The sequence below is a fragment of the Peromyscus eremicus genome, chromosome 8b (assembly GCF_949786415.1).
Source record: "Peromyscus eremicus chromosome 8b, PerEre_H2_v1, whole genome shotgun sequence".
In the NCBI taxonomy this organism is placed as follows: domain Eukaryota; kingdom Metazoa; phylum Chordata; class Mammalia; order Rodentia; family Cricetidae; genus Peromyscus; species Peromyscus eremicus.
In genome coordinates, this window is record NC_081424.1 from 63332538 (window position 1) to 63353812 (window position 21275).

Here is a 21275-nt window from a genome sequence, read left to right on the forward strand (position 1 = left end):
TATTGTACTTCATGACTCTCTTATTTAGATTCAATGATTTTTTGCATGTTACCACCAACTGAAAAATTTACCAAACCTCTCAGTAATCACTGTATAAGTAAAGGTGCTGTGTAAGAGAATAATACACTTCTCATCCCCACTGAGCAGCACCCAATCCTCTACGCTTAGCCTAAACTGTTTTCCTAATCTAGCTACCCACTCTAGATACTGATGAGACACTATCAGTGACCCCAAAGACTGACAGAGCATCCAGTTCAAAGAGCAGAAAAATTACTGCTACTAAGTATATAGATAGGCCAGCCAAAGCTCCTATACAAGATCTTGGTAAATCTAGATAGAGCAGTTCTTCTCATCAAGTCTCAAGGGCCACGGCAACTTTCCCTAACCAAACCATAGAACCTTTTTTGGTAACCAAAACGGGATAAGCATTATACTATGTTCATATCACTGTATCAATACTGACTTAGAATAGTCCTTCATGCACTCAGCTCTCCCCAGTGTGTACTACTAATCTCCATGCAAGTTTTCTCATTCCTAGGATGATGTAATGCTTTTTGGGTGATGAATGTTCTGACAGTTGTTTTAAAATCTTCCAAAGTAAGTTTCTGCTGTAAAAAACGCCATGCCCCCAGCTGGAGAGATGAATAAATGAGTAAAAACACTTGCTGTACAAGCATGAGGACCTGAGTTTGACTCATCAGAATCATTCCTCCCTCTGAAAAAGCTGGACATGGCCTCGTGTGCCTCTAACTCTGCAGGAGGAAGATAAGAGGATCTCCAATATTTGTTGGCTGCCAGCCTAGTCATAAAACACAGTGAACTCCAGGTTTAAGGAGAGACCATCTCAAGGGAATTAAGGCAGAGACTGATAGAGGACAGTAACACACACACACACACACACACACACACACACACACACACACACACACGAGCACAAGACCAATGACCAGAGCCTCCTCTGCAACTGGGAATTTCCTTTATGACACTTGAAGCAGTTGCCTGGGAAAACACTTTCACAGAGCCATCATTTGCTATAAGAAAAGGGAATACATCAACCCAAGGAGGTGACTTCTCATTGCATTCTCCATTCTCCTGGTGACTTCTGCATTTTCCAATCCCTCGATTGAAGCAGCTTTCCCCATAGAAATACTGGAAAGCTTCTCTAACTCCCCTCATTCCTCATCAGTTGGCCTCCTCCAGTAGAATCCTCTAGTTAAAGAAAAGTTTAGACTTCTCAATCTGCAGAAGTACAGATAACTGAGTCAAATTTTGTTTCAGTGACTACATTCTGGAAATATGTGGAATGCCCAGGAGGCCTTTCATTAAGCAGCACATATGAGAAAGAAAAGAACTTCAAAGGGTCTCCTATAATTAAACTTAACACTCCATTGTTTTTGGAAACTTCCTTGCAAGCCTCAATTTTATTTGGCAAACAGCTTGGTTCCTAGTTTAGATGCTAAGGCTGGAATTAAAATCAATCAGCTTTTTGTTCAATCATAAGCACCAACAGCAAAGTGAAACAAACCACGCAGTAAGAACAGAAAAAGATTGCTATCATGGTAGAAAAGGATGACTACAGTCTTGTCTATATTTTATTTTCTTCAAATCCAGAATATTCTGGACAGTAAATAGTCCTACCTTAAAGTGACTGAATTTTTCTAACTAGAAGAAAAGAAGGTAGTACAGCTAAATTCCTAGCAAATGTTTTCTGTTTCCTGCCAGCACTTTCATTCCTTGAGGATGACCCTTCCATGGACACAACAGCTCTGTTCTTCCTGTTATTACTTTCAGTGCTCCACACTAGAGCAACAAGTAACATTCTCTGTAAAGATCACTAGATATAAAACGTTATGACATTAGAAGGGCTCCAGAATTTCCTGGTTTTCCATTAACAAAAAGGATATCTATGGGGTGGGGGGCAGGAGGGTCATCAGGTCCTTACCAAAAGCTTAGCATCAGGAGCTCAACTCCAACCCCATACAGTTTTCCAGACACCAAGTAACTGACTGAACACAGCTGCATCACACACAGCTTAACTGCCAGGAACCACAGTCCTAATCTGGCTTTATCCCAAAGTCCAGGGTAATTTTGGTTAAGTTTTGGAGAAGATAAGAAATGCTGTTTTCTAATAGAGATGATATGTGACATTAGTGAAATGTAATCTTGTTAGTAACCAACATTATATGAACAGGTTAGAAAACAACATCTCTGTCACAATCAGAATATTATCTTAGGCCAAGCTGCATGCTTTCCCTTTTCTATATTTATACATTTTTATACTAGCATGAAAACAAAATTAAATTATTTCAATCCATTTCTTATTTGGGCTAGCATCATCTGATGATATGTTTGTGAAACATAGCAGAAAATCTACCTCTAAAGTAAGAATTTAAAAGAGGCTGTATGACCAAATTACTGAGCATGAAATCACCACTGGATTTTCCATATGATAACCCCTTTTCTTTTTGGTTCTATCTCTTTCAGACTGAGTTCTCAAAGATCACATACAGACAAATGACAGTCATTGCTGTAACAATTTCTAAAATATGCTGTACTTGGTTCTGTCTTAAGACACTTTTGAAAATGAATACATAATAGCAAAGCATTTTTCTAACACTGCTTCCTAGTTTAAACTGGACTACTTTCTAGCTACCCTTTCTACCTACTATTTATGATGCTAGATAGCCCTTGATTTTTTGTTGTTGTTGTGTTGTTTTTTTTGAGGCAAGGTCTCACTTCATAGCCCTGGCTGCCTGGAGCTTACTACGTCAACCAGGCTGGCCCAGAACTCATAGAGGTCCCTCTGCCTTTGTCTCCCTGAGTGCTGGGATTAAAGGCATGGGACATTACTCCTGGCTAACCCTCAATTTTTATATCAGATTTCCCCAACTGTAATTTAAGAGATAAGGCAGAAAGGGAAAACACACACACAATTTAATTCATATCCCATTACAAAAAACTTTAATTAGAGATTTCTTTAAATTCACCACAGAACAAAAGAAATGTATGGGCATATATGTAAATGTACACATAAATGGTACATGGTAAGCTCTCATTTTTAAGATGATACTATAAACTTGTTTTTAGAAAGATGCACATATCTATAAAACAATTGTTATTTACAAGATAAAAAGATGGCATCACAATTTTATACTGCTTTACAACTCATACATTGATAATCTGTTGTCAAGACTTTACATTTTAAAAACTGAAAAACACTTTCAATTGGATACCAACCTAAAAATAAAAAGACATAATTCTGAAAGACAGGAGGTCTCCCTTGTTTGATTACGCACCAGTGTACAGTAATAAAATGATTCGTGTGGAGGTGATATAATTCATACAAAAATGACAACCTCTACTAGGCTTTTTGTTATGGCACTTCAATATATCAATGATTTTCCAACCACTAGATTTACTTGTAATCACACCACAAACAAGAATCTGTTAGCAAAACATATACTAAATAATAACAGAAAATTAATCCATCCCTATGTTTGTAAAGTCTGTATTTGTTTACCTGATAAACCTCCCCAAGCTCTCTTTAACTGAATACTTCTAGTAGCTTCAAAATGCAGTCAGAGATTTCCAGACCTGACCCTGGACCTCTCAACCAGATTTTGCAATTAAGCCCCGACTTTTAGCATGTCTTAACACAAATTTGTTATTATGAAATATCCCAAACAAATGAGGACAGAGGCATATGGACATCAAATAATTAGCTGTCTTAATCTAGTATCCATCTCAGAAAACCTAGATCGTTTCCATCAACTTTCTGCGGTGCTGGTAAAGAGCCAGGTCACTCCTAAAGGATTCTGAATAGGACAAGGCAGGACAAGGCAGCTACTGTCAAACCAACCCTAAATACTAGTCAACACATTCCTCTACCCATAAGTCTCCAGAGAACCAAAGCCAGACTGGTCTTAAATGTGGTAACAGTTCCTCTCAAGGTCAAGGCCAAAAATATTTCCTGAGTCAAATAGGAATTCCTGGCACTGAAGTACATCCTTATATGCCTTTTCTAGAAACATGAATTTTAAATGGGTTCTAGGAGTTATTAACTGGACAGATGAACATAAGATATTTAACACATGAACCCATTACATTACTGTGGGCAGAGAGCCAGGCTCAAGAAGATGAGCCACACCAACAGCACATTTCACAGAAAATAGGGAAACTACAGAAAACACCACAGAAATCAATGAGTACTAAAGGCTGAAATGACAAGACTAAATTCATTTATCTTGCAAACTTATAGGTCGTTGAACTATTGGTAGTATTTAAAAAAAAAACAAACCCTGTATCCAGAGTTACTGAAATTGTTCTTTATTGCATTCCAGTACATATCTCTTTATTCAGAGACATACAAGAACATGTAAATGAGAAAGATTAACTAAAAGAGAATCAATGTATAACAAAAGCCAGTATTAAGCTTGATAAATCAATCCTTCAATCACACGTTCTAAGATGATAAAATAGTCTGTAAGAGACTACCTATAGAATTACATGTGCACGCTATGTAACTAAATACAAAAATACAGTTTCCATTATATAATATTATATTTGAAGACACTAGAAAATTCTACAGCAAAAACCTTCAAAAGTTTTGAAACACCTAGTTCACCTTAAAACCTTCAAAGCACCTTAAATTAGCAGTATCCAAGGTGTTATTGACTTTATATGTTGTAGTTCCTATCTTCCTCATGAAAGGAGAACAAGTAAGACCATATGAACTCAAATGGCACATTGCCAACTAGTCTCCAGCATCAACTGTGAAAATCTGGTAGACAGAAAAGAATTAGAATCCAACTTCCTATATGAAAGTTGAACCTTTGCCTCTTTATTTTGTTCTCTAGGATTTTTCCACTGTCCCAAATGAGACAATTTGCAAATACTTCTAAAGGCTGATATCCTATGGGAGGAGAAAAGATTTTAACTTTAAGGTGTGAGAATGTACTTTAATTCTGTAGGGGAAGGTTCAGTAAATCAACCAGCTTTAAACCTGACTCATTCTTGTGTAGACATTGTTTTCATTTGGGTGAAATTTCATATTTAAAATCCTACAAACAAGGGGGATCTGAGAATCCTGCCTAGAAGAAAGAAAAAGCCTTAGAATATCAATTTGCAAGGACCTAAAACCTGTTTTAAGCATTCAAGTACTAGATGGTCTTTATGGTGTCTTTCAGTTCAAATCTTGCTTAATTCTCTCGGTAAGTTTACCATACTATTCTTGGAGCCTTGGTAATTACAAATAGAACACAAATGAGAAAGAAAATTCAGAGTTAAAGCTGCCATTACTAAACCTAAGTAAACATTGCAGACAGACAGATGGCAGTAAAATAAAACATTCTGAATTAGGGAAACGGAGAACATGTGTAGGTCACAGCCCCAGGAACGAAGTACACAACAAAGTCGGGCAGGAGAGTGGACAGAGTGGGCAACGTTCCCCCAGTCCCTTAAGTGGTAAGAAACCCACCCAAATAGTCATACACTTCTCTCCTATTAATTTGATTTTCCACCTACCCGAAGTAACCAACCACATTGGAAATACATGACAACTGCAAAGTGGATCCTCTAATTTCAGTATGTCCTATTGTTTATTAAGTTTTCCTACTTTACATCCTAATAGTGAATTCACATATTTAACATTATAAAATGGTGGGGCATCTCACCCCTATATTGTGACTCCAGCACTTCTGGACCAGACAAAGCTGTGGAGTGAAAGTCTGTGGCTGTTTTCTGGACACAGGCTGCTTTGACTTTCACCCTCTGTCACCTAATGATATAAACACTAATATTCAATGGATCTCCGACTAGGAGACCAATATCCCCAGCTGGTAAAAAGCTTGGTCGTCCGACGGAGTGCTTCAGCAGCAGCAGAGAGAAAGGTGGCCATACGGGGCGGCACCTTGGCCGCACGGAGCAGTACCAGCCAGCCTCCGGTAAGTTTCCTTCCCTGCGGTGCACTAAATCTCGCTGCCAGGCCCGCGGCCCTACCCCGCCCTATTACGGAAAGGAGTGAGAGCAGCTAGCTGAAGGACGGGCGGACAGCTCCAGGCTCCCATCGCGAGTTGGCTTCCTCCCGGGCGCCGCTTCTCCGGGCAGTGGCCGCCTCTCTGGGGACAAACGCGGTTGCCAACTTTGCCGCCGCCCCCTCCTCCGCACAAACATCCCAAACTTTGCCACTGCCTCACCTGGCGGCTCGGTGCTAGCCCCCGGGAGCGGGCTGACCTTCACGCCCGCCCTAAGCCGGCCCTGGCCCCTCTGCCGCCCCCAGCTCTCCTGGGAAACCCCTGGGGCGGGGACACCCGGCAGCCCGATCTCCGTGCCACAATTGACCCTCTGGACCCTGAAAGCCCAGGAATCCGAGTCTCAGGCTAGCCACTCACCATTGGTAAAGGGCTCCATCTTCGCCCCGCCGTGGGTCCTCACCAGCCAAGCGCCCCAAGCTTCCTACTACGAGAGCTGAAGCGGCCCTGCCGACTGAGCATGCCCAGCGAGGCCTCCGAGGACTGGCGGGGAGGGGCGGCGAGGGGCGGCGCCGCTCTGCCGAGAGGCAACAACACCTTCGTTCCGGGTTTTCGCAACTGCTGCAAAGAGACCCACTGAGGCGTGGACTCAGAGCGCAGCTCAACCCCTGGCCTACTCTGCCAAGAGGCAGGGGAGGGCCGTGTAGGGCTGGGGCGGGGCCTCTGCAAGCCCCGCCCCCAGCGGCACATTTGGGGCGGCTGAGCTCTCAAAGCCGCAGAGCTGTACCCCGGTTCCAACAACTAGTGCACCTACTGCGTTCGTCTGTGTTCCGGGTGCCGCAACCCCAGCACTGAGCCCGGAAACGCGGCCGGTGGGTAGCGAAGGGGCTGTCGCTAAATTCGCGATCTGAAAGCAGGGCAGGGCCAGGGATCGTCGGTCTCTATGGTGAGCTAGACCCCAGGACAGAGCTCTTCCTCACCCCTGGAGCGATCCCTGCGGCGCTTGTCGACAAGACTTCCTTCCAGAAGCTGAGCGCCTTGCTGCTGCTGCTGCTGCTGCTGCTACAAAACCCCCGATCCGAGGGAGGGAGGGCCCCCGGCCAGTTCTTTGCTCTTCGCTTAGGGCCTGGCCTAGAGATGAGAGCAGATCACAAAACCCGGCCGGGATACAGGAGAACGGACTGTCCGCGAAGAGATTGTTGGCAGAGGCCTGCCAGCCTAGTCCGGTCCTAACTTGCTAGTCCCTTGCTCACACCACCACGGCTCGCGGCTTGGCCCCGCAGGGCTAAACTAGAGGAAGCTAAATTTCCCCTTCCCCCAGGACTTGCGCCATTGCCTCGGGCCCCGAATCCCCATTGTTTCCGGTGACAAATCGGGGCAGCCCCCACCAGCCTAGGAGACCCCTAGAGACTTGTGCGACCTAAGAGCCCCCGAGAAGGCTCTCAAGGATGTTTGCTCTTCCCTCTCCGACTGCCGGACCCCAGCACCCCAAGGTGAGGCCTCTATTCCTCCCAGCAGCAGCAGTCACAGCTCCTCTGCTCCGCCGCCCCGCCCCTCCCCCAGCGCATAGCCTGGGCCCCTGAGGCGACTTGGCTTGGCCTGAGCCTCACAGCGCTAGCCAACTGTCACACACTCCTCCCAGGCTGTCAACCCCTGGCGTCTGGTGCAAACAAACCTGGGCTTGCACAAATATCCTGGGCAAAAGAGAGGAGGCAGTGACGTTGTTCAACCCATAAGGAAATTCGATTTACGTTCTAAGAAATAAAACCGAAGTACAATATTTTTAAGACGTCAATACTCCCTACTCCCCACTCCTGATTTACAACGTCCTGTGAATACCAACTGAACTTGGAGTAACCCCTAAACTCCTTACCTAATTCTGGGGCGACATCAACATGCCTGTCCTTTGCTGGACCCTGAGGCCTTCATGAGGCTCCTAGAAGTTGCCAAGTTTCATTGAGCATTGTTAACCGTTCCATTATGAAAGATCCTTGCAAAACTGTTCAGCAGCTTGGTGTTTTGTTTGTTTACTTCTTCCTGTCGTTTTCTTAGCTCAAATGTCACCCCTGCTGAGAATCCTCTGGCCACACACCTAAAATAGCAGCAAGCCCAGGAGACTCTACAAAGATTTCTCCTGCAGGTTTTTTCAGAGCACTCATAGCTGTCAAAAGCTAATTGTTTATCAGCGCATGCCTTTAATCCCAGCATTTGGGAGGCAGAGCCAGGTGGATCTTTGTGAGTTCGAGACCAGCCTGGTCTACAGAGCGAGATCCAGGACAGGCACCAAAACTACACAGAGAAACCCTGTCTCGAAAAACAAAAAAAAAAAATTGCAAATTCCTTGGGCAGCCTTTTGCCTATTTTAGGGTTATGTCTCCTAATTCCTAAATATTTTAAGTAACTACAATATAATGTTTAGAGTTCTAATTTACTGCCCATACTGAAACCTTTCCAGTGAATGCCTTTATAGTGAATGTCTCCAATGGTTTCGTATGTGGTCAATACAGAGAAAATGTTCATCACATCATATCTCAGTAGTGCTTTGGTCTTTTCACTGTGTGAAAGATAGGCTGAGCTCTTAGGCTGGTTTCCATCTCAGAGTAATTCAGAACCAAAAATAGAAAGTGAACCATAGGAACTCTTGTATTCATGGATTTTGTTGAAATGAGCCTGGTTCTCCTTGGTATTGCTTAAATAAGAAACTCCTCCCTATTAGGTCATTTTGTGTCCCTTTGGTGTTATTTTTGTTGCCAGAGCACTCAGTAGCAGTGATATTTAAAACTCCACAGCTTGTTAAATCACCTCACCTCACCTGTAAGCTACAGTCTATCATCCTTTTAAGTGTGAATCACATTATCTTGGGTTTTGTTTTAATTTTTTCTGGCTCTGAAGACTTTGTGGTAAAGTATTTCACAATTTGCATTCATAAATTTGAGGGAACCAAGAGATTTCCTTGACAAGGGGGCTATCTCTTTACATCTCTTGCATATAATCTCTACTATTCAGGAATACAAGCAAAGGCATTGAGGACCATTTAGCCTTAGGACTTTGTTTTGCAGGCAAACAGTAAATAAAACCAATATATTTCAGAATCTTGCCTAGCCTTATAGGGCTAATATTGCATTTTGTTCTATCAAATACTGTTTTATATTTAACTTTGTAAAGTCTTTTTGAGGGAAAATGATTACAGGTTTTTGCTCTTGTAGTTTATTATGTTTCTATCTTTAATGTTTTCTTTCTGCCACACAGATTCACTTTTTTATTTTAAGGGTCTAACACTTGAGGTTATTAAAAGTTACTATTCATTATCAGAGGAGGCAGGGTGACATTATCTAATACATTCATCTTACAATTTTCAGAGTCATCACTGCATACTATTTAACATTTAAATTGTAACACAGAACAAATATTAATAGCTTGAAGTGAAAAATATTAGCACCCTGGATAACTTAACATTTGTTTACAAAGAAACAAAAAATGAGAGCATAAATTATTACAGCCATTATGGAAAATAATAGAGAGCATCCCCAGAATACTATAAATAGATCTGTGCTAGGATCTGGCTGTACTGTTTCTAGATGTATATCCAAAGGAAATTCTGTTTTTCAAAGAGATATCTTAACACCTATGCTTTTTTGCTAAGATAAGGAATTGAACTAGATAACCAACAATGGTTGAATTGTTACATTCACACCCACAATGAATATCACTCAAAAATAAAAAGAAATATCCTACCATCTATAGCAAAATGGTGTTGTGGAATATTTGTTTAACTATGTAGAGATGTGTTGCTGTTTTACCTTGCCTGCCTAAGGCACCTAATTGGTCTAATAAACAGCTGAATGGCCAATAGCAAGGGAGGTATAGGCAGACTTCTGCACAGGGAGAGTAAGTAGGAGGAGGACTTTAGGCTCAAGGGAAGAAAGAAAAGAGATTCCAAGAATACTCCATGGGCCAGACAGACGGACATAGAGGAAGCAGGAAAGTAGGACATACAGTATAAAAGAAAGGTAAAAAGCCCTAGGGCAAAATGTAGATAAATAGAAACAGGTAAAATTATGTTAAAAGAGCTAGTAGTACGAGCCTAAGCTAAGGCCAGTCAATCATAGTTAATAAGTCTCTGCCTTTCCCAGGACTCTGTGTAAATAATCTACCTACTCTCACCTCTCATTCTCTCACTTAATGTGAAGTGTGGATTGGCTGATCCATAGTAGATCAGGTACTCTATTTTGATTTTCAAAAATTACCATGTCTATCATAATCTAGATTGTTGATTCTTCTTTATTTTACATTGGAATAGTATATTTAAATGGAAAACAGTTTTATTTCAGCTGAAAAATTCAAATGTCATGAGTTTTAGTATGTGCCATGCATTACACAAGGGAGTTAGTGTCAATGACTGCAGTCCGTAAGAGTGCATATCCATCAATGATAATTTATATTCATGTCAAATTTGCACATATTTTAAACCATTAGTTTCACAATATTGAATAAATGAAAGATGCTGCTTCCTAACAAAAAAAAATAGCCATTGTGGGATTACTTGCCACTGCTCCTATAACCCACTGGCTGCACACAAACTACATTAACTGGTGATGTTTGAAGTTATATAAAATTTTAAAATATTTATAAAAGCAGAATAATTCAAAATAACTCTTGGAGAGCTCTGATATTAGCAAGAAGATTCATCTAATTTTAAAAGAGGTTTATCAGGAAAGAATAGCTACCTACTAGTTCAGCTGCTTTGGACAACAAAATCCAAAGCCCCTGAACCAAAATAATTTAAAAGGTAAGTGTTAAGTTTCAAACCCGGGACAAACAGTTGAGGTGCCTATTTAACATATCAAAGCAGTTCTGGCTGCCAGGTTCTCCCAGCATCCCTCAGTCCCTACCTGTTACAGGGTATGGCTGGCATACCAAGACCCCCTACCCTGAACTTTCCAGCCCAGGGGTTGAACTGCCCTTCTCCAAGAGGCTTTTCCCTGTATAATCCAGACATATGCTGGTGTCTAGGCATCTGGGTTTGGGCAATTATAGGTCTAGGTGCTGATTTCTGGCTTCATTTTTGTTGGATGGGAGTTTTGTTCCTGGGTTTCTGTTTGCTATCTGGAGTTTCAGAGTGTGTGTTTGCTGAATGTTGCCTTTTTTGCTAGCCTTCTTAGCTGATTGTTCAAGGGCATTGGAGGCTAGGGGAATGGGAGGCCAGGGGAATGGGAGGCCAGGCAAGATTATCCTAGGGATCCACAGGAGGTGTGGAGGGGAGGGTAAGCTGCCTCTGGTACTCTATTCCAGTTCTAGAGGCAACTGTACAAATTGGGTTTGGGGTAATAAATAATGTAGTAGATCTGTGGAGAGCCTACCTGGTCTTCTTGCAGATGTGGTAAGTTGTGGTAAGAGCAGGGGTTGTTTGCCTGAGTTGAGGGCTGGGATACAGAGATGAGGCAAGAAGGGAAGGACAGGTGGGGATGGTCTGTAGAATCCACAGGAGACTTGAACAGGGAGAGGAAGCTGCAGCTGGTGTTCTGTTACAGCCCTAGGGGCAACCCTGAGTATTGGGTCTTGAGTAACTGTGGGTGTCCAGCCACTATTTTTATGACCAGGGTACTCTTGAGCAGGGAGAAGTGAGAAATATTTAGATAGAAAGAGATACCTAGACAATGAGAGGAAAGACAGAAACACAGGATAGTCTCGGGAGGGCCTGGGTCAAAATCCACCAGCCCCTTCTGTCCCTTCTAAAGGGCTTTTAAAGGAATGCCAAGGGGTGGAGCAAAAGACCTCCTCCCAGCATAGCCAAGTACAGACCATCCCAAACACCTGGTAACCATGCATGTGGTCAAGCCATCCCCTAATGCAGCCCTGCTGTGTAAAGCAAGCCCAGATCTCACTAGGAAACCTTTGTGGGCTCTCACGGGTAGCAGAGAATGGGGAAGGTCCATGGGCAACCTATCTGGTCACCTACCCAACATCTTAATACTGATTCATCAGATTCCCAGGGATCATTTATTTACTTACTTATTTAGATTTTTGTTGTTGTTAATCTGTGAAAGACTTAATAGGTTTTTTTTTTTGGATAAAAGTACAATGTGGGCTGGGCATGTCACTCAGCTAGTATTATTCAGGTTGACCTGAGTTCATATACCAACACCCAAGTGGGGAGGCTCGTAAACACCTACTACTCCAGATCCAGGGGATCTGACACCCTCTTCTTGGGTATGTCACACATGGAAAACATTTTCTCACACACATACAAACATACACATAAAATGGGGATAAACTTGTTTTCAAAAGTGCTTGTGACTTACAAAGCAATTAGAGTAAAACAGGTTGCTTTAGGTGCATAATACAAATCATACAATGTTCATTTAAAAATCTGTTACCTTGTGTTTGGTTTGAAAACATTTTTATTTCCTCACTCTGATACAGAGTTACATCCAATCTTCAATCATAGGAAACAAAATGGTTTCTAAGTTATCCTAACAGACATCCTTTTCTTTATCAAAAAAGAATGGGATATTTTCTACAATGTAGAAACATCAGAAAGCTTCAAGCAAATCTATCCAATTTTGGTAGAACATCCCTCCTCACCCAACCCATTTTCTGTTATTGCAAAGGGGAGAACTGTAGTGCACAGGGTGAGTTGTGGTCAGTGATTTTTTTTTTTTTTTTTTGAATTTGGCTAGAATCTTGTAGTTCTAGTTTAAGGGATCATGTTAAATTTGTAGGTCTGTCTTTGTGGCTCCTTTGGTCAATGGTGCCATCTATGTTGTGTGATTTTATTAGTTGTAATCTAACTATATTGATGTTTCTCTGGGAAATGATGGGCCTTTAGCTATTTTTGTATTCTGAAAAATTACTGTTATCAGTTCCTTGAGTTTTTGTTGGTTTGGGGACTTTCTGTGGAGAAACAGATTTAATGTTCTCTTCTTGATCTTAGAGGCTTACCTCTCCTCATTTCTTGGCATATATTTGTTTTCCAGTTGTTACTATCATCAGTATTTGCATTTTTGCTATTTAAGTTATTTCTGTGGCTAGTACATTGGTTTTTGTCTTTTAAAACATTCTTGTTTATTAATGTCTCTGTGTTCTAGTTAGCTCCAGCTGTCAACATGTCATAGCCTGCCATCATCTGATGGAACATCAATTGAGGATATACCCCCATCAGAATGGCTGGTTGCTATGTCTTTGAGAGATTGCATTGACTGATGATTGATGTGTGAAATCCCTTCCACTGAGGGTGGCAATATCCCTAAGAAAGTAGGCCTGGGCTGGATAAGAGAGCTACCACAGCATGATACAATGGCCAAGTAAGAGAGAAATCTAGGAAACAAAGTTTCCCCATGCTTTTTGCCTTCAGTTGCTAGCTTGAGTTTCTATCCTAAGCTCCCACAATGATAGATTGTGATCTGACAGAATCAGCCAAATAAACCCATTCATTACCTGAGATGCTTTTGGTTAGAGAATTTAATCCTAGCATCAGAGAAGCAAGTTGAAACAAAAATAGTACATAAAAAATGGTTTTGTTCCTGGGCAGAACCTGGGAATGTTATCTTTCAGAGGAATGTGGAGGATATCAGGACATTGGATAGTGAAAGCCATAGAAAGCTGTACATAGAGCTTAATCAGCTGTTCTTGTAGGACCTGGAAGATGGGAGTGTTGAGAGTAATGACAGAGAGTGGAGGTCCACGTCATAGAATTTCAGTGGGAAATAGACTCCATGATAAGTTAAGCTAGAGGTCATTTGTGTGATATTTTGGTCCAAAACTTTTGTTATGCCCATGGCCTGAAAAATTGTGTAAGGCAGAATTAAAAAATAATGGGCTGAGCTGGGTGTGGTGATGCTGACTTTAATCCCAGCACTCAGGAGGCAGAGGCAGGTGGATCTTTGTGAGTTTGAGGCCAGCCTGATCTACAAAGTGAGTTCCAGGACAGCCAGAACTGTTACACAGAAAAAGCCTGTCTTGAAAAACAAGAAGAAAAAAAATAATGGGGTGATTTCTTATATGGAGTATTGAAATCTCTTAGATGGCTATTACCGATGACTCATTGAGACCTATAGTGAAAAAAAGCAACAAGTGGGGCAGAAATAAATGAAAATCTTTGAGTTGTAGGGAAAAGCAGCACTAGGTAGTTTCAGATGGCAGCCAAGTGCTGAAACAGGCAGGAATTTTCAGGGAGATTATCACCATTAAAGATATGACCTTGCTCTATGTTGGAAGCCTAGCAAGGTGCCTTAAGGGTAAGATTCCATCCTTCTATGCCCCCAGTTAATGGAAGGATTATGCAAAGTGTTTCCTAGTCCCAGGAAGCAACTTCATACAAAACCTGCTGCAACTCGGGACCAAGCATGGCAGGGTCCATCACAACTTAGAAGCCAAATTTGGAGGAATCATCAATGTTGCACTAGTTCTGGAAACAAAAAAAAGATGCCAAATTTCAGGTCATGGATTCTTAGTCTGTGGTTTCAGTTCAGCACTGTTGTAGGCATCTGTGTTTGGCAGAGTCAGAGCCCTAGTGAGGAGATTGTGAAAATTCGTTGCATGGTGCTATTAAGATAAAGCCTGGGCTGTATTTTGAGACCATAAAATGTTGAAATAGCCAAGCTATGAGACATCTGCCAGGAAGAGCTGCTTATATAGAGTGGAAGTAACCAAAGAGAGAGATGTGTGAGAAGTTGCAGAGATAGGGCCATCTAAGCCTTTTAAAACTGAATCCCCATGTGTCTGAGACAGAGCTACAGGACTTGATTGTTGCCCTGCTAGATTTTAGTTTTGCCTTAGCCCAATCATCCCTTATTATGTACCTATTCCTCTCTTTTGGAATAGGAATGGGTATTTTGTACCATTGTGTACTAGAAAGATTTGACTTGCTTTCTAATTTTACAAGATGTCACAGTCAAGAGCTTTTCTTGAGTGTCAGATGAGACTTTGGACACTTGAACAACATAGGGGCTGTTGTAGACTCTGAGGATCATTAAAGTGACTGAATGCATTTTCTTCATAGATGACCATAAGCCTGTAGTGATTTGGGTCAGGATCTATTTTATTGAATGAAAAATCTCCCAAATAGATGATATATTTGAACATGTATCTCTTTGGTGGGTCTCTTTGGGGTGATTGTGCAACCTTTAGTAGGAGGAACCTTTCTGGATGAAATTACTCATTGGGGATGGGAGATGAGTGTCTTTACCCTCAACCCATTTCCCGTTCTTTGTGTTTGCCGTGTTGTGGTTGAAACTGATTGGCTAGTTTTCTTCTTGTGCTGTCATGACTTCACCACCATTATAGACTCTATCCCTAAATCACATAAGATACAGTAGAAGCAATTGTTATTCAATGCTAAACCATTTTGCTAGCCTGCTGGGTTTTTTTGTTGTTGTTGTGTTTGAAAAACATGGTTTGTCTGTGTAGTCTTAGCTCTCTTGAAAGTAGCTCTGCAGACCAGGGTGCCCTCAAACTCAGACTCCTGACTTTAGCTACCAAGTACTGAAATTAAAGGTGAGCCAAACATTCCAGGGTTTTGTTTTGTTTTTATATTATTGGGTGATGGGCCTAAAATGTAGTTTTTTGTACATGTGAAGTATGTGCTGTTGTACTGAGCTTCACCAACATTGTGAGTTTTGAAATTTTGCAGAGGGTATCATTATCTTTCCTAGGATGGCATATATTCATGACACTAATACTGCCTGAGCCTTCTGAGTCATTGGATTGCAGGTGTGTGACATTCTTCCTGTCTATTGTATTTGTTTTGAAATTTTTTAAAATGAATATGAGTCTTTTGTCTGTATACATGGATATGTACCCCCATGGGTGCCTGATCCTCACAGCAGTCAAACGATGGTCTCAGAACTCCTGAGCTTGGAATAATGGATAGTTGTGATCCCCCATATAAGTATTGGCAATTGAGACCACAAATATGCAAAACCAGCAAGAGCTCTTTACTGCTGAGCCATCTCTTCCTGCCCTATGTTGATTATTTATGATCAGCATTTATATTGCTCATGTTTTCAGCTGTCCATTTTTACCTATTTAAATATGCAGTACCTTTTAGGAAGATCTTATTAATGTCACAGTTTAGACAGGCATTTCAGGTTTCTAGAAGATGAATATAGAACTGGAGTGAATGCATAACTCTTTGGAGGAACTTCAGTAAAAAAACAAGCAAACAAAAAACCAAAAAACAAAAAAAAAAACCTTTGAGTTCTTTCTATTGTTTTTTTTGTTTGTTTGTTTGATTGATTTTTGCAGGGGAGACAGATTCTTAATATGTACTTCTGGCTGTGTGGAATTGATTGCATAAATGAGGGTTACATTCAACTCAGAGGTAGACATACCTGCCTCTCCTTTCTGAGTCCTAGGATTAAAGGCATTAACCAATACACCCAGCTTGCCCATCATTTTTTTTTTTGTGGTCAGTGATTGTTCATAGAATTTCTTTGTTGTATACTCAGTACTGTTGATCTGTTTGCTTGTCTCTCTGTCTGTTAATACACATTTCTCTCACAAGGCAATATCACATTCAAAGGGTGCAGAAATGACAGAGGTGACCCTTCTATTCAGTTTCCTTCTAAAGTAACTTAATGATTACATTAGAACTTCTGTGTCATGGGAACCATGAGAATTATTTGACTATATTTTCAAAGAAGTATACATTTACAATGTTATCAGTATCACTTTCTTTTATACACATGTATGGGATGTTATAGAATGCAGTGACTTATGACGATGTGCATGTTGACTTCAATCGTGAAGAGTGGGCTTTGCTGGATCCTTCCCAGAAGAGTCTCTACAAAGATGTGATGCTGGAGACCTACAGGAACCTTACTGCTATAGGTGAGAATAAATTTTCCTTCACATTTTAAAATAAGGGAGTGACTGTTTCTTGGTAATTAATGCTCTTCTGTAATTACGATTGAAACCGAGGAAGGATGATGTGAGTAAATCAGGCATGGTTCTAAGGTTTACTAAAGATAATAACTTAAATTTTGCACAATTTTCAATAATATACATTTTCTGTTACTATATTTTAGGGTACAAATGGGAAGATCATAATATTGAAGAACATTGTAAAAGTTCTAGAAGACATGGAAGGTAATTTTCATGTGCAAGCTAATACAGATATGCCTCTAAATTTTTTTTAATGTGTCTGGAAGTTTGAAAGAAAGCAACCATGTAAATATACACAGCTTAAAGTGCATTGATGATTATTAAATTCTCACAAAACTATATACCTCAATGTGAAGTAGGTGAATTGTGTTTGTAATGATTTACTTTAAGAAAGAAGACAAGGAAACAATGCCTTAATAGATATTACCATTTGATTCATAACCTCATGAGAACTGTGCTGTAGAACTACCTGCCAATCCTTTTAGTTTCATACCACTCATATACAAAAGGTATGCACATTGAATAGGTGATAGTATATGTCCAAAACCTTCTAATAAGCAAATAGTCCATAGTAAAGCTTGTGTTACTCATATACTTTTTGTGATTTTGCTAAATTCAGTGAGAGGAGGGATGGAGTTAAGAGCCAATGGGGGGTTGTTGTGGATAAACCTTAATCCCTATACCATACGTCTATGAGGACCAGGAAGTCAAACTGTGTGAATGCAAGGTGGAAACCTTTTATTTGTTATTCTCCCTTTAAAAGTATATCATATGTCACTCTGAATACAAGCCATAGGAACACAGGGGTATTGAAAGAAGCCACATACACCTCTCCCTCTCAGAATAATTAGAAGATATGTAGTAGTCCCCACTTTGAATAGACTTGTTAAATGTGATTCAAGTTTACAAGTAATTGCTTTTCCAGCTTCATTAGAAGCACATCAACAAACTCACATTACAGAAAAGCCCTATGAATACTAGGAATGTGTAAATACTTCTGTTTATCCTGGTTCAGTTTGCAAATGTAGTATGACTCACACTATAGGAAAATTTGTGAATGCAATATGTGTGGTAAAGTTCTGAGTTTTTCCAGTTCTCTTCATATATGTGAAAAATCTCATATAGGAAAAACATGCTATAAATGTGAACCATGTAATAAAGGATCTTACTATCACATCTATATTCAAAGATGCAAAACAACCCTTAATGAAGGGAAACAAAGTGATAAAACATTAAGATGTGATTCCTCTTTACAATTAGACCAAATTGTAAAATTAATTCATAAAGATATATTCAAAAAATGTAATGAATGTGGTATGGCTTTTATATGTGCCAATTATCATTGCAGGCATGAAAGAAGTCATACTGGAGAGAAACCTTCTGAATATATTCAAAGTGTTAAAGCCTATGCATATCTTAATAATCTTCAAAGGCATGAAAGAATCCATACTGGAGAGGAACCCTACGCATGTGGTAAAGCCTTCTCACTGGACAGTAGTCTCCAAACATGTAAAAGAACACACACTAGAGAGAAACCCTATGAGTGTAATCTATGTGGTAAAACCTTTGCACATCATAGTCATCTTCTAATGCATAAAAGAACGTGCACTGGAGAGAAAGGATATGAATGTAATCAATGTGGTAAAACCTTTTCACGACAGAGTAATCTTCTAACCCATAAAAGAATACATACTGGACAGAAACCCTGTGAATGTAATCAATGTGGTAAAGCCTTTTCACAACACTGGTATCTCCAAATACATAAAAGAATACATACTGGAGAGAAGCCCTACGAATGTAATCAATGTGGTAAAGCCTTTTCACGACAGAGTAATCTTCTAACCCATAAAAGAACCCATACTGGAGAAAAACCCTTTGAATGTAATCAATGTGGTAAAACCTTTGCATTTAGTGGTAGTCTCCAAAAACATAAAAGCACACATACTGGAGAGAAACCCTATGAATGTAATGAATGTGGGAAAGCCTTTTCACAAAAGTGTCATCTCCAAACTCATAAAAGAACCCATACTGGAGAGAAACCCTATGAATGTAATCAGTGTGGGAAAGCCTTTGCATGTCACAATCATCTTCTAACGCATAAAAGAACACATACTGGAGAGAAACCCTATGAGTGTAATCAGTGCGGGAAAGCCTTTGCATGTGACAGTAGTCTCCGAGTACATAAAAGATCACATACTGGAGAGAAACCCTATGAATGTAATCAGTGTGGTAAAGCCTTTGGACGTTACAATCATCACCTAATGCATAAAAGAACACATACCGGAGAGAAACCCTATGAATGTACTCAATGTGGGAAAGCCTTTTCACAAAAGTGTCATCTCCAAATTCATAAAAGAACCCATACTGGAGAGAAACCCTATGAATGTAATCAATGTGGTAAAGCCTTTGCACATCATAGTCATCTTCTAAGGCATAAAAAAACACATACTGGAGAGAAACCTTATGAATGTAATCAATGTCAGAAAGCCTTTGCATGTAACAGTAATTTCCAAATACATAAAAGAAATTATACTGGAGGGAACCCTGTTAATGTAATCAATGTGTTAAAGCCTTTGGACATCACTGCAATTTTTGAAATCATGAGAAAAAAACAAACTGCAGAGAAACCCTATAAATGAAGTCAGTGTGGTAGGGTTTTGCACTTCATGGTAGTCTGTATATAAGAGTAGAAAAGTTTTACTCTAAAGCATTCTGTTAAATGCAATTATTGTTTTAAAGCCTGTGCATGTCACAGTAGTCTTTGAGGACGTGAAAAAACTCATAACAAAGGGAATTTGGCTATAAAGGATTTGGTAATATCTTTAGCCAACACATTTTCATTATACAAGAGTATTCTGGAGAAAAAAACATCTGACAATGTTAACAATCTGTTTAAGCACTACAGTGCCTCTTTATTTTGTTTGTACCTGCAAACTCGTGGATAAATCCCTACAATTTAAATAATAAAGTAACCCTTTTAGATTTCATACATCTCTTCAATACATGAAATAACTAATTGAGGAATAAAACTTTGCGGATGTGTATTTGTGCCTTTTCTGTTGGTGTGATAAAAACATGTCTACTTCAGCTTATGAAAGAGTTTAATTTGATTCTTGGTTCCAGAGGAATACAGGATCACCATGAAAATGGCATGGCAACAGGTATCAGACATGGCATATATATCAGGAGGCTAAGATCTCACATCCTCAACCTGCAGCATAAACCAGAGAATGGGAACTGGAAAAAGTGTACAGATGTGAATTATGAAAGCATACCCCCAGTTACATATTTCCTCCAGCAGGGCACTGTTGTATGATATTTTTTGTGTTTTGACAAATAAAGCTTTCCTGGAGATCAGAGGGCAGAGCTAGCCACAGTTAACCCTAGAGGCCAGTCTGTGGTGTGTCACACTTTTAATCCCAGTAATTGGAGGCCCATGCCTTTGATCCCAGCAATCAGAAGGTGGAGATGGGAGTATAAGGTAGATGGAGACAGGATCTCAGCCCTCATTTTGTCTGAGGATATGAATAGATAAGAAATCACTAGTGGCTGCTCCTTTGCTTCTCTGATCTTTCAAGTTATTACCCCAATATTTGACTCCTGGTTGTTATTGATAAAATGAATTAGGGTCACACTTCATCTGGTGTACAACTTTTGGGGCATGAAGTCATGAAAAAGCCACTTGCCCATAGCTTTGTAGCCAATGGCACACACCACAGCTACAAATGGGGGTTCCCACCACAGCCACTGCCTCACAGGCTAGGTTCCCCCCCAAGCCCTCTAAGCAAGTTTGGGATTTTTCTGTTGCAGCCTCTCTGCAGCAAACTCCACAGGCACTTGGGCTCCAAATCCCACTGCTGTGGGATGTCATTCTGTATGCTGTGACTATGTGTTGCTATGATTGGTTAATAAAGAAGCTTCTCTGGCCTATGGTGAGTCAGGTTATAGCCAAGCAGGAAATCCAAGAGAGAGAAACAGGAAGAGGAAAGGCAAAGGCAGAGAAGGCAGCTTGCTGTCCAAGGAGCAATGTCAGCAGACTGGTGCCAGCATGGCCACAGGCCATGTGGCAAAACATAGATTAATAGGAATGGGTTAATTTAAGATGAAAGAGTTAGCTAGCCAGAAGCTTGAGCCATAGACCATACAGTTTGTAATATAAGCCTCTGTGTTTTTACTTGGCACCAAGCAGCTGTGGGATGCTGGTGGGAGAGATTCCTCCTGACTGCAGGGCCAGGCAGGACCAGAGGAACTTACAGCTACATTTGGCACCCAGATGTCGTAGGGCCAGGTAGGACCAGAGAAACTTACAGCTACATTTGGCACCCAGATGTAGCAAGAATTTCCATCCAAAACCCAAGAAAGCTTTTAAAAAAGGATCCTAAAACAGCTAAAAACACCTTCCTAGTTTTGTCCCTCAGGCAA

General features: G+C 40.5%; 2 protein-coding genes across 2 annotated transcripts in view; one reads left to right on the forward strand and one right to left on the reverse strand.

Annotated features, from left to right (window-relative positions):
* The window catches only part of Lnpep (leucyl and cystinyl aminopeptidase), an 85548-nt gene extending 78618 nt beyond the window's left edge, over positions 1-6930 (reverse strand). Inside the window, exon 1 of the mRNA XM_059272934.1 lies at positions 6390-6930. Coding sequence (XP_059128917.1) covers positions 6390-6408 — 19 coding nt within the window. The 5' untranslated portion in view covers positions 6409-6930. The remainder of the gene's footprint in view (positions 1-6389) is intronic.
* A 487-nt stretch (positions 6931-7417) lies between these two features.
* Positions 7418-19897, forward strand: LOC131918398 (zinc finger protein 431-like). The gene is made up of 4 exons (XM_059272484.1): positions 7418-7462; positions 16673-16799; positions 16997-17057; positions 18202-19897. The coding sequence occupies exons 1-4, from the start codon at positions 7418-7420 to the stop codon at positions 19490-19492; spliced, it is 1524 nt and encodes a 507-aa protein (XP_059128467.1). The 3' UTR covers positions 19493-19897.
* Positions 19898-21275: the final 1378 nt, after the last annotated feature.